The 14,819-nt window shown below is 36.2% G+C and overlaps 1 protein-coding gene across 3 annotated transcripts in view; it reads right to left on the reverse strand.

The window, feature by feature from the left end:
- Window positions 1–5,738, reverse strand: part of LOC133538364 (cordon-bleu protein-like 1) — an 83,006-nt gene extending 77,268 nt beyond the window's left edge. Inside the window, exon 1 of one of the 3 annotated variants that reach the window (XM_061879943.1) lies at window positions 5,472–5,738. In XM_061879943.1, coding sequence (XP_061735927.1) covers window positions 5,472–5,500 — 29 coding nt within the window. In that variant the 5' untranslated portion in view covers window positions 5,501–5,738. The remainder of the gene's footprint in view (window positions 1–5,471) is intronic. The other 2 variants (XM_061879942.1, XM_061879944.1) reach the window with 2 other exon arrangements.
- Between the last annotated feature and the right edge of the window lie 9,081 nt (window positions 5,739–14,819).

Here is a 14,819-nt window from a genome sequence, read left to right on the forward strand (position 1 = left end):
TAAAGGCGTTGGCTTCAGCGTGGCCACAAAGACGAGTCATTCTTCCTGCTTCTGGAACCTTTTGTCATATTCTCTGTTCAATGCATTCATGACATGGAACATCCCACTGTTGACATATTCCAACTATCATCTTACGGTTTATATTCCAACTATCATCTTACGGTTTATATTCCAACTATCATCCTACGGTTTATATTCCAACTATTATCTTATGGAGCTTCATATTCCAAGGGACAAGCGGTAGAAAATGGATGGATGGATGGATGGATCTTATGGAGCTTCATATACGTTCACTGTACAAACATACACAAAACTGTACATATACAAGTACATATACATACGCACATATATATATATATATATATATATATATAATCACGTTTTCATCGAACATATTTTAACGTTGTTGCCCTCGGGTGAACTGGGTAACACATGGCACACTATCATCTACATCAACACAATGATTTGTATCATCTACATCAACACAATGATTTGTATCATCTACATCAACACTTTAATTTGTATCATCTACATCAACAATATGATGTGTATCATCTACATCAACAATATGATGTGTATCATCTACATCAACAATATGATGTGTATCATCTACATCAACACTTTAATTTGCATCATCTACATCAACGCAATGATTTGTATCATCTACATCAACACTTTAATTTGTATCATCTACATCAACAATATGATGTGTATCATCTACATCAACACTTTAATTTGCATCATCTACATCAACACAATGATTTGTATCATCTACATCAACACTTTAATTTGTATCATCTACATCAACAATATGATGTGTATCATCTACATCAACACTTTAATTTGCATCATCTACATCAACACAATGATTTGTATCATCTACATCAACAATATGATGTGTATCATCTACATCAACACTTTAATTTGTATCATCTACATCAACACAATGATGTGTATCATCTACATCAACAATATGATGTGTATCGTCTACATCAACACTTTAATTTGTATCATCTACATCAACACTATGATGTGCATCATCTACATCAGCAATATAATTTGTATAATCTACATCAACAATATGATGTGTATCATCTACATCAACAATATGATGTGTATCATCTACATCAACAATATGATGTGTATCGTCCACATCAACACAATGATTTGTATCATCTACATCAACAATTTAATTTGTATCATCTACATCAACAATATGATGTGTATCATCCACATCAACACTTTAATTTGCATCATCTACATCAACACAATGATTTGTATCATCTACATCAACAATATGATGTGTATCGTCTACATCAACACTTTAATTTGTATCATCTACATCAACACAATGATGTGTATCATCTACATCAACAATATGATGTGCATCGTCTACATCAACACTTTAATTTGTATCATCTACATCAACACTATGATGTGCATCATCTACATCAGCAATATAATTTGTATCATCTACATCAACAATATGATGTGTATCATCTACATCAACAATATGATGTGTATCGTCCACATCAACAATATGATTTGTATCATCCACATCAACAATATGATGTGTATCATCTACATCAACACTATGATGTGTATTATCTACATCAACAATATGATGTGTATCATCTGCATCAACAATGTGATGTGTATCATCTACATCAGCAATATAATTTGTATCATCTACATCAACACTATGATGTGTATCATCTACATCAACACTTTAATTTGTATCATCTACATCAACAAAATGATGTGCATTGTCTACATCAACACTATGATGTGTATCATCTACGTCAACAATATAATGTGTATCATCTACATCAACAATTTGTATCATCTACATCAACAATATGATGTGTATCATCTACATCAACAATATAATGTGTATCATCTACATCAACAATATAATTTGTATCATCTACATCAACAATATGATGTGTATCTACATCAACAATGTGATGTGTATCATCTACATCAACAATGTGATGTGTATCATCTACATCAACAATGTGATGTGTATCATCTACATCAACAATGTGATCTGTATCATCTACATCAACAATGTGATGTGTATCATCCACATCAACAATGTTATGTGTATCATCTACATCAACAATATGATTTGTATCGTCTACATCAACAATATGATGTGCATCATCTACATCAACAATATGATGTGTATCATCTATATCAGCAATATAATTTGTATCATCTACATCAACAATATGATGTGTATCATCTACATCAACAATATGATGTGTATCATCTACATCAACAATATGATGTGTATCATCTACATCAACAATATGATGTGTATCATCTACATCAACACTATGATGTCTATCATCTATATCAACAATATGATGTGTATCATCTGCATCAACAATGTGATGTGTATCATCTACATCAACAATATGGTGTGTATCATCTACATCAACAATATGGTGTGTATCATCTACATCAACAATATGATGTGTATCATCTACATCAACAATGTGATGTGTATCATCTACATAAACAATGTGATGTGTATCATCTACATCAACAATGTGATGTGTATAATCTACATCAACAATATGGTGTATCATCTACATCAACAATGTGATGTGTATCATCTACATCAACAATATGATGTGTATCATCTACATCAACAATGTGATGTGTATCATCTACATCAACAATATGATGTGTATAATCTACATCAACAATGTGATGTGTATCATCTACATCAACAATGTGATGTGTATCATCTACATCAACAATATGGTGTATCATCTACATCAACAATGTGATGTGTATCATCTACATCAACGATGTGATGTGTATCATCTACATCAACAATATGATGTATATCATCTACATCAACAATAACAATTGTATCGTATACATCAACAATATGATGTGTATCATCTACATCAACAATATGATGCGTATCATCTGCATCAACAATATGATGTGTATCATCTACATCAACATAGACTTGAGTTGCTATGGCGACATCTAGGGGACACATTTACAACAGCAGTTTCTTAATTAAAAAAATGCAGCTAATATTTTTACTTTGTGGGCGGGGTTAAAGAAGTGGGCGGGCCACATGCGGGCCGTACGTTTGACCCCCGCTTTACGACCTTTCAACTTTGACCTTGTGAGAAGCAGTGTCCTCCACAGAGGACATTTGTGAGGGCTAAATGCTGTCCTTCAGTGTGGTTCATATGGAAACACATGTTGGTACCAGTACCAAAACCTTGGTAAGGGGACAAGCCTACACTGGAGCCGTGAGATGTGAAAGAGCTAAAGTTTCAAAGTGCTGGAAGATCACTCCTCCTTGCGAAGGACTCCAAGACCTGGAACACTGACATCTGCTCCCTGGACCACAACTGGACTCGAGTTCCATCCTGTCCTCCAGTCCAACTATGGCACACGCAAAGATTGTTTTAAGTCTTACACATTCTAGGTGGGGCATCCGCTCCATTACGCAGTCTAAATAGTTCCCATGACCTCAACATGTGGTCAAGGCACGTTCTCAGTCCGAGTGGGAGAGCAGGAAGTGGGGGTGGGTCCTTCAAAGATTGTTGAAGACTTCTGCAACAACTGGGATTCCAACCAAATCAAAGATTGTTGAAGACTTCTGCAACAACTGGGATTCCAACCAAATCAAATATTGTTGAAGACTTCTACAACAACTGTGATTCCAGCTAAATCAAAGATTGTTGAAGACTTCTACAACAACTGTGATTCCAGCTAAATCAAAGATTGTTGAAGACTTCTACAACAACTGTGATTCCAGCTAAATCAAAGATTGTTGAAGACTTCTACAACAACTGTGATTCCAGCTAAATCAAAGATTGTTGAAGACTTCTACAACAACTGTGATTCCAGCTAAATCAAAGATTTTTGAAGACTTCTACAACAACTGAGATTCCAGCTAAAATAAAGATTGTTGAAGACTTCTGCAACAACTGTGATTCCAGCTAAATCAAAGATTGTTGAAGACTTCTACAACAACTGTGACTCCAGCTAAATCAAAGATTGTTGAAGACTTCTGCAACAACTGTGATTGCAGCTAAATCAAAGATTGTTGAAGACTTCTGCAACAACTGTGATTCCAGCTAAATCAAAGATTGTTGAAGACTTCTGCAACAACTGGGATTCCAGCTAAATCAAAGATTGTTGAAGACTTCTACAACAACTGGGATTCCAGCTAAATCAAAGATTGTTGAAGACTTCTACAACAACTGTGACTCCAGCTAAATAAAAGATTGTTGAAGACTTCTGCAACAACTGTGATTCCAGCTAAATCAAAGATTGTTGAAGACTTCTACAACGACTGTGATTACAGCTAAATCAAAGATTGTTGAAGACTTCTACAACGACTGTGATTACAGCTAAATCAAAGATTGTTGAAGACTTCTGCAACAACTGTGATTACAGCTAAATCAAAGATTGTTGAAGACTTCTGCAACAACTGTGATTCCAGCTAAATAAAAGATCGTTGAAGACTTCTACAACAACTGTGATTCCAGTTAAATCAAAGATTGTTGAAGACTTCTACAACAACTGTGACTAGGGCCATTCAAAGAATGTTTAAGACTTCTATAACAACTGTGATTCCAGCTAAATCAAAGATTGTTGAAGACTTCTACAACAACTGTGACTAGGGTCATTAAAAGATTGTTGAAGACTTCTACAACAACTGCGATTCCAGCTAAATCAAAGATTGTTTAAGACTTCTACAACAACTGTGATTCCAGCTAAATCAAAGATTGTTGAAGACTTTTACAACAACTGTGGTTCCAGCTAAATCAAAGATTGTTGAAGACTTCTACAACAACTGTGACTAGCCATTCAAAGATTGTTGAAGACTTCTACAACAACTGTGACTAGCCATTCAAAGATTGTTGAAGACTTCTACAACAACTGTGACTCCAGCTAAATCAAAGATTGTTGAAGACTTCTACAACAACTGTGAGTCCAGCTAAATCAAAGATTGTTGAAGACTTCTACAACTGTGACTCCAGCTAAATCAAAGATTGTTGAAGAATTCTACAAAAAATGTGATTCCAGCTAAATCAAAGATTGTTGAAGACTTCTACAACAACTGTGATTCCAGCTAAATCAAAGATTGTTGAAGACTTCTACAACAACTGTGCCTCCAGCGAGATGTGAAAGGAATGTTATTTGTGCCAGTGACCTTCTACCAACAAAGGTTCCATTGTGGTGGTCTTGGCTCAGTCAGTACTGGTTGGACACCTAGGCGGTCCTACTTAGTCCTAAATCAGGGTCATCACGACACCTGGACAGAGATACAGATACCAGCTGTGTGATAAATGGCCGTCCATGAATAAAGTCCTCGCCCTGCGTAAACCCCAAGGTTGTTGTTGTTTTTTTATAGGAACAAAATCCAAAATGTGGGAGAAAACAGACAAATCCAAGTCGTGGACGTGAAAAAGTAGTCGACTTACCGAGAATGCGGAAAGTTTTCAACATCCATGAGTGGTGACGAAGATGCAACTTGGCAGCAAACATCAGGGGGAAAAAAATAGTTTTAGTCCTTCTGCTCGCTGGAAAGTACTGACAAAGTACTGACTGGTATTAGCGGGCTGCGGCGAGGTCAGGCTGGAAAAGTGGGTCGTGCTCTCCTGTGGGGGAGTTCCACGCACACCAAGGTCTCGTCGCCTGCAGCGCAGCGAAGTCGAAGCAACTCAGGACTCGGAAAAGCAAACATTGATGAAGTCAAACGGAAACACACGCGTCGTCTTCACTCGGTCAACACTGACACTGTGTGGTCGTTGTCGGAACTGCAGGCGATCAATTCTATTTTGGACAAATACTTATTTTCTTATTTTATTGATACGTGTATCAATTATATAAATATATACTTAGTGATATATATTACTACTATTCCTTAATTTTTCATTGGATTAATCACACTTTTTTAGATTTTGGATTATTATTAAGCGCTCAATTGCAACATTAAAAGGAAGGCGTGGACAACACTTACATCGCGTGGCCATTGTCGGAACTGCAGGCGATCAATTCTATTTCGGACAAATACTTATTTCCTTATTTTATTGATACGTGTATCAATTATATAAATATATACTAAGTATTAAATATTACTACTATATCTTATTTTTGAAATAGATTAATCACATGCCAATACGGCCTTTTTAGTTGAATAAATTACAATTTTAAATTTCCCGGGAGTTTCGTCCTGAAAACGTCGTGTAATGATGACGTGTACGCAGGACGTCACGGGTTTTAAGGAAATATGAGCGCTGCACACACACACAGCTAAAAGTCGTCTGCTTTAACGGCATAATTACACAGTATTTTGGACATCTGTGTTGCTGAATCTTTTGCAATTTGTTCAATTAATATTGGAGAAGTCACAGTAGAAAGATGGAGTTGGGAAGCTTTAGCCTTTAGCCACACAAACACATGGTGATTCATTGTTTAAAATTCACAGAGCTTTAATACGGATCACAGCGAACATGGATCCCAACTGAATGTCAACCAGCAGGTTTCGGTGAGAAAATTGTGGTAAAAAGTCGCTTCTTACCGGATATCAGCTGCGCGTCAACACCCGGCCAGGGACGTACACTTCCGACTATCAGGTACTGTTAAAGTCACTAAAACACTAGCAACACAATAGAAAGATAAGGGACAAGTGGATCAACACTTGCCCCGTCTCGCTGGATCACCACCTGCCCGTCTAGCTGGATCACCACCTGCCCGTCTATCTGGATCACCACCTGCCCGTCTAGCTGGATCACCACCTGCCCGTCTAGTTGGATGAGACCCTACAATCTCACCCACATCACACGTGCAGGATGGGAAGGTGAGTGGAATATAAATGTGAAGCAGAGTCTATGATTAGGTAGACCTTTTGCTTCCTGTGTGTAGACTTTAACTGTGTAGACGTTAACTGTGTGAACATTTAACTGTGTGAATGTTATCTGTGTGAGCATTTAACTGTGTGCAGACTTTGTTTACTGTGTGAACGTTTAACTGTGTCAACATTTAACTGTGTGAATGTTAACTGTGTGAGCATTTAACTGTGTGCAGACTTTGTTTACTGTGTGAACGTTTAACTGTGTGAACATTTACCTGTGTGAATGTTAACTGTGTGAGCATTTAACTGTGTGCGCATTTAACTGTGTGAACATTTAACTGTGTGAACATTTAACTGTGTGAATGTTAACTGTGTGAGCATTTAACTGTGTGAACGTTTAACTGTGTGAACATTTAACTGTGTGAACACTTAACTGTGTGAATGTTAACTGTGTGAGCATTTAACTGTGTGTAGACTTTGTTTACTGTTAGAATGTTTAACTGTGTGAACATTTAACTGTGTGAATGTTAACTGTGTGAGCATTTAACTGTGTGCAGACTTTGTTTACTGTGTGAACGTTTAACTGTGTCAACGTTTAACTTTGTGAATGTTAACTGTGTGAGCATTTAACTGTGTGCAGACTTTGTTTACTGTGTGAACGTTTAACTGTGTGAACATTTAACTGTATGAATGTTAACTGTGTGAGCATTTAACTGTGTGCAGACTTTGTTTACTGTGTGAACGTTTAACTGTGTCAACATTTGACTGTGTGAATGTTAACTGTGTGAGCATTTAACTGTGTGCAGACTTTGTTTACTATGTGAACGTTTAACTGTGTGATCATTTTACTGTTTGAGTGTTAACTGTGTGAGCATTTAACTGTGTGAGCATTTAACTGTGTGAACATTTAACTGTGTGAATGTTAACTGTGTGAGCATTTAACTGTGTGAACGTTTAACTGTGTGAACATTTAACTGTGTGAATGTTAACTGTGTGAGCATTTAACTGTGTGAACGTTTAACTGTGTGAATATTTAACTGTGTGAACATTTAACTGTGTGAAAATTTAACTGTGTGAACATTTAACTGTGTGAACGTTTACTGTGTGAATGTTTACTGTGTGAACATTTAACTGTGTGAACGTTAACTGTGTGAACATTTAACTGTGTGAACATTTAACTGTGTGTAGACTTTGTTTACTGTGTGAACATTTAACTGTGTCACCATATAAATGTGTGAACATTTAACTGTGTCAACATTTAACTGTGTGAATGTTAACTGTCTGAACATTAACTGTGTGAGCATTTAACTGTGTGTAGACTTTGTTTGCTTTGTGAACGTTTAACTGTGTGAACATTTAACTGTGTGAACATTTAACTGTGTCAACATTTAACTGTGTGAACATTTAACTGTGTGAGCATTTAACTGTGTGTAGACTTTGTTTACTGTGTGAACGTTTAACTGTGTGAGCATTTAACTGTGTGCAGACTTGGTTTACTGTGTGAACGTTTAACTGTGTGAACATTTAACTGTGTGAACGTTTAACTGTGTGAACATTTAACTGTGTGAACGTTTAACTGTGTGAACATTTAACTGTGTGAACATTTAACTGTGTGAACATTTAACTGTGTGAAAGTTTAACTGTGTGAACATTTAACTGTGTAAACGTTTACTGTGTGAACGTTTAACTGTGTGAACGCTAACTGTGTGAACATTTAACTGTGTCACCATATAAATCGGGCATCTGGTCAGGATGCCACCCGAACGCTTCCCTAGGGATGTGTTTAGGGCACGTCCAGCTGGTAGGAGGCCACGGGGAAGACCCAGGACACGTTGGGAAGACTATGTCTCCCGGCTGGCCTGGGAACGCCTCGGGATCCTCCGGGAAGAGCTAGACGAAGTGGCTGGAGATAGGGAAGTCTGGGTTTCCCTGCTTAGGCTGCTCTCCCCGCGACCCGACCTCGGATAAGCGGAAGATGATGGATGGATGGATGGACCATATAAATGTGTGAACATTTAACTGTGTCAACATTTAACTGTGTGAATGTTAACGGTCTCAACGTTAACTGTGTGAGCATTTAACTGTGTGTAGACTTTGTTTGCTTTGTGAACGTTTAACTGTGTGAACATTTAACTGTGTGAACATTTAACTGTGTCAAAATTTAACTGTGTCAACATTTAACTGTGTGAATGTTAACTGTGTGAGCATTTAACTGTGTGTAGACTTTGTTTACTGTGTGAACGTTTAACTGTGTGTAGACTTTGTTTACTGTGAGAACGTTTAACTGTGTGAACATTTAACTGTCAACATTTAACCGTGTGAATGTTGACTGTGTGAGCATTTAACTGTGTGTAGACTTTGTTTACTGTGTGAATGTTTAACTGTGAGAATATTTAACTGTGTGAATGTTAACTGTGTGAGCATTTGACCGTGTGTAGACTTTGTTTACTGTGTGAACGTTTAACTGTGTGAACATTTAACTGTGTCAACATTTAACTGTGTGAATGTTAACTGTGTGAGCATTTAACTGTGTGTAGACTTTGTTCACGGTGTGAACGTTTAACTGTGAGTAGACTTTGTTTACTGTGAGAACGTTTAACTGTGTGAACATTTAACTGTCAACATTTAACCGTGTGAATGTTAACTGTGTGAGCATTTAACTGTGTGTAGACTTTGTTTACTGTGTGAATGTTTAACTGTGTCAACATTTAACTGTGTGAATGTTAACTGTGTGAGCATTTAACTGTGTGTAGACTTTGTTTACTGTGTGAACGTTTAACTGTGTGTAGACTTTGTTTACTGTGAGAACGTTTAACTGTGTGAACATTTAACTGTCAACATTTAACCGTGTGAATGTTGACTGTGTGAGCATTTAACTGTGTGTAGACTTTGTTTACTGTGTGAATGTTTAACTGTGAGAATATTTAACTGTGTGAATGTTAACTGTGTGAGCATTTGACCGTGTGTAGACTTTGTTTACTGTGTGAACGTTTAACTGTGTGAACATTTAACTGTGTCAACATTTAACTGTGTGAATGTTAACTGTGTGAGCATTTAACTGTGTGTAGACTTTGTTTACTGTGTGAACGTTTAACTGTGAGTAGACTTTGTTTACTGTGAGAACGTTTAACTGTGTGAACATTTAACTGTCAACATTTAACCGTGTGAATGTTGACTGTGTGAGCATTTAACTGTGTGTAGACTTTGTTTACTGTGTGAATGTTTAACTGTGTGAACATTTAACTGTGTGAATGTTAACTGTGTGAGCATTTAACTGTGTGCAGACTTTGTTTAGTGTGTGAACGTTTAACTGTGTGAATGTTAACTGTGTGAGCATTTAACTGTGTGAACATTTAACTGTGTCAACATTTAACTGTGAACATTTAACTGTGTCAACATTTACCTGTGTGAACATTTAACTGTGTGAACGTTTACTGTGTGAACATTTAACTGTGTGAATGTTTAACTGTGTGAACATTTAACTGTGTGAACGTTTACTGTGTGAACATTTAACTGTGTGAACGTTAACTGTGTGAGCATTTAACTGTGTGCAGACTTTGTTTACTGTGTGAACATTTAACTGTGTCACCATATAAATGTGTGAACATTTAACTGTGTCAACATTTAACTGTGTGAATGTTAACTGTCTGAACGTTAACTGTGTGAGCATTTAACTGTGTGTAGACTTTGTTTAATGTGTGAACGTTTAACTGTGTAAACAATTAAGTGTGTGTAGACGTTAACGGTGTGAACATTTAACTGTGTGAACATTTAACAGTGTGTAGACTTTGTTTACTGTGTGAACGTGTAACTGTGTGAACATTTAACTGTGTGAATGTTAACTGTGTGAGCATTTAACTGTGTGTAGACTTTGTTTACTGTGTGAACATTTAACTGTGTCAACATTTAACTGTGTCAACATTTAACTGTGTGAGCATTTAACTGTGTGTAGACTTTGTTTACTGTGTGAACGTTTAACCGTGTGAACATTTAACTGTGTGAATGTTGACTGTGTGAGCATGTAACTGTGTGTAGACTTTGTTTACTGTGAGAACGTTTAACTGTGTGAACATTTAACTGTGTGAACATTTAACTGTGTGAATGTTAACTGTGTGAGCATTTAACTGTGTGTAGACTTTGTTTACTGTGTGAACATTTAACTGTGTCAACATTTAACTGTGTCAACATTTAACTGTGTGAGCATTTAACTGTGTGTAGACTTTGTTTACTGTGTGAACGTTTAACCGTGTGAACATTTAACTGTGTGAATGTTGACTGTGTGAGCATGTAACTGTGTGTAGACTTTGTTTACTGTGAGAACGTTTAACTGTGTGAACATTTAACTGTGTGAACATTTAACTGTGTGAATGTTGACTGTGTGAGCATTTAACTGTGTGTAGACTTTGTTTACTGTGTGAACGTTTAACTGTGTGAACATTTAACTGTGTGAATGTTAACTGTGTGAATGTTAACTGTGTGAGCATTTAACTGTGTGTAGACTTTGTTTACTGTGTGAACATTTAACTGTGTCAACATTTAACTGTGTGAGCATTTAACTGTGTGTAGACTTTGTTTACTGTGTGAACGTTTAACTGTGTGAACATTTAACTGTGTGAATGTTGACTGTGTGAGCATTTAAGTGTGTTTGGCTTTTGTTTACTGTGAGAACGTTTAACTGTGTGAACATTTAACTGTGTGTAGACCAGAGGTGGGTAGTAACGCGCTACATTTACTCGGTTACATCTACTTGAGTAACTTTTGGGATGAATTGTACTTCTAAGAGTAGTTTTTATGCAACATACTTTTACTTTTACTTGAGTAAATTTATAGAGAAGAAACGCTACTTTTACTCCGCTCCATTTATCTGCAATCAGGTCGCTACTCGCTACTTTTTTTTATCGATCTGTTAATGCACGCTTTGTTTGTTTTGTTTTTGTCAGACACGCATTCAAAGTAGGAACTACACATGCCTGCGTTTCACCAATCACATGCAGTCACTGGTGACGTTGGACCAATTAAACGGAGCCAGGCGGTCACGTGACCGTCACACGTAGAACCCGACGTGTTGAAAAACTTATTGGGGTGTTACCATTTAGTGGTCAACTGTACGGAATATGTACTGTACTGTGCAATCTAATAATACATGTTTCAATCAATCAATCAATCAATGAATGCCTACTGAGCCTATGGTGTTGTTAAGTTATTGTGGCTCAATTTGCCTTAATTTTTATTTATTTTAATGTATTATTATTTAATATATATTATTGTTTTAGTTGCTTAACAGATATTCCTGGCTGTGAATTTGCTCATTGCTATTTTTACGTTTTCGTGCATTATTTGTTGCCGTAATCATTAAACGAGCAGGTTACTCATCAGTTACTCAGTTACTTAAGTAGTTTTTTCACAACATACTTTTTACTTTTACTCAAGTAAATATTTGGGTGACTACTCCTTACTTTTACTCGAGTAATAAATCTCTAAAGTAACTGTACTCTTACTTAAGTACAATTTCTGGCTACTCTACCCACCTCTGGTGTAGACTTTGTTTACTGTGTGAACGTTTAACTGTGAGAACATTTAACTGTATGAACATTTAACTGTGTGAATGTTAACTGTGTGAGCATTTAACTGTGTGTAGACTTTGTTTACTGTGTGAACGTTTAACTGTGTGAACATTTAACTGTGTGAATGTTAACTGTGTGAGCATTTAACTGTGTGCAGACTTTGTTTACTGTGTGAACGTTTAACTGTGTGAACATTCAACTGTGTGAATGTTAACTGTGTGAGCATTTGACCGTGTGTAGACTTTGTTTAATGTGTGAACGTTTAACTGTGTGAACATTTAACTGTGTGAATGTTAACTGTGTGAGCATTTGACCGTGTGTAGACTTTGTTTAATGTGTGAACGTTTAACTGTGTGAACATTTAACTGTGTGAATGTTAACTGTGTGAGCATTTAACTGTGTGCAGACTTTGTTTACTGTGTGGACGTTTAACTGTGTGAACATTTAACTGTGTGAATGTTAACTGTGTGAGCATTTAACTGTGTGTAGACTTTGTGTACTGTGTGAACGTTTAACTGTGTGAACATTTAACTGTGTGAATGTTAACTGTGTGAGCATTTAACTCTGTGTAGACTTTGTTTACTGTGAGAACGTTTAACTGTGTGAACATTTTATTGTGTCAACATTTAAATGTGTCAACATTTAACTGTGTGAATGTTAACTTTGTGAGCATTTAACTGTGTGTAGACTTTGTTTATTGTGAGAAAAATTAACTGTGAGAACATTTAACTGTGTGAATGTTAACTGTGTGAGCATTTGACCGTGTGTAGACTTTGTTTAATGTGTGAACGTTTAACTGTGTGAACATTCAACTGTGTGAATGTTAACTGTGTGAGAATTTAACTGTGTGCAGACTTTGTTTACTGTGTGGACTTTTAACTGTGTGAACGTTTAAATGTGTGTAGACTTTGTTTACTGTGTGAACGTTTAACTGTGTCAACATTTAACTGTGTGAATGTTAACTGTGTGAGCATTCAACTCTGTGTAGACTTTGCTTACTGTGAGAACGTTTAACTGTGTGAACATTTAACTGTATGAACATTTAACTGTGTCAACATTTAACTGTGTGAATGTTAACTGTGTGAGCATTTAACTGTGTGTAGACTTTGTTTACTGTGTGAACGTTTAACTGTGTGAAAATTTAACTGTATGAACATTTAACTGTGTCAACATTTAACTGTGTGAATGTTAACTGTGTGAGTATTTAATTGTGTGTAGACTTTGTTTACTGTGTGAACGTTTAACTGTGTGGACATTTAACTGTGTGAATGTTAGCTGTGTGAGCATTTAACTGTGTGTATACTTTGTTTACTGTGAGAACGTTTAACTGTGTGAACATTTAACTGTGTCAACATTTAACTATGTGAATGTTAACTGTGTGAACATTTAACTGTGTGAATATTAACTGTGTGAGCATTTAACTGTGTGTAGACTTTGTTTACTGTAAGAACGTTTAACTGTGTGACGATTTAACTGTGTGAACATTTAACTGTGTGAATGTTAACTGTGTGAGCATTTAACTGTGTGTAGACTTTGTTTACTGTGTGAACGTACAACTGTGTGAACATTTAACTGTGTCAACATTTAACTGTGTGAATGTTAACTGTGTGAACATTTAACTGTGTGAACATTTAACTGTGTGAATGTTAACTGTGTGAGCATTTAACTGTGTGCAGACTTTGTTTACTGTGTGAACGTTTAACTGTGTGAACATTTAGCTGTGTGAATGTTAACTGTGTGAGCATTTAACCGTGTGTAGACTTTCTTTACTGTGTGAACGTTTAAATGTGTGAACATTTAACTGTGTGAATGTTAACTGTGTGAGCATTTAACTGTGTGCAGACTTTGTTTACTGTGTGAACGTTTAATTGTGTGAACATTTAGCTGTGTGAATGTTAACTGTGTGAGCATTTAACCGTGTGTTGACTTTCTTTACTGTGTGAACATTTAACTGTGTGAATGTTAACTGTGTGAGCATTTAACTTTGTGTAGACTTTGTTTACTGTGTGAACATTTAAATGTGTGAACATTTAACTCTGTGTAGACTTTCTTTACTGTGTGAACATTTAACTGTGTGAATGTTAACTGTGTGAGCATTTAACTCTGTGTAGACTTTGTTTACTGTGAGAACGTTTGACTGTGTGAACATTTAACTGTGTGAACATTTAGATGTGTCAACATTTAACTGTGTGAATGTTAACTGTGTGAGCATTTAACTGTGTGTGTACTTTGTTTACAGTGTGAACGTTTAACTGTGTGAACATTTAACTGTGTCAACATTTAACTGTGTGAATGTTAACTGTGTGAGCATTTAACTTTGTGTAGACTTTGTTTACTGTGTGAACGTTTAAATGTGTGAACATTTAACTCTGTGTAGACTTTCTTTACTGTGTGAACATTTAACTGTGTGA

Source organism: Nerophis ophidion, linkage group LG19, assembly GCF_033978795.1.
Source record: "Nerophis ophidion isolate RoL-2023_Sa linkage group LG19, RoL_Noph_v1.0, whole genome shotgun sequence".
NCBI lineage: Eukaryota > Metazoa > Chordata > Actinopteri > Syngnathiformes > Syngnathidae > Nerophis > Nerophis ophidion.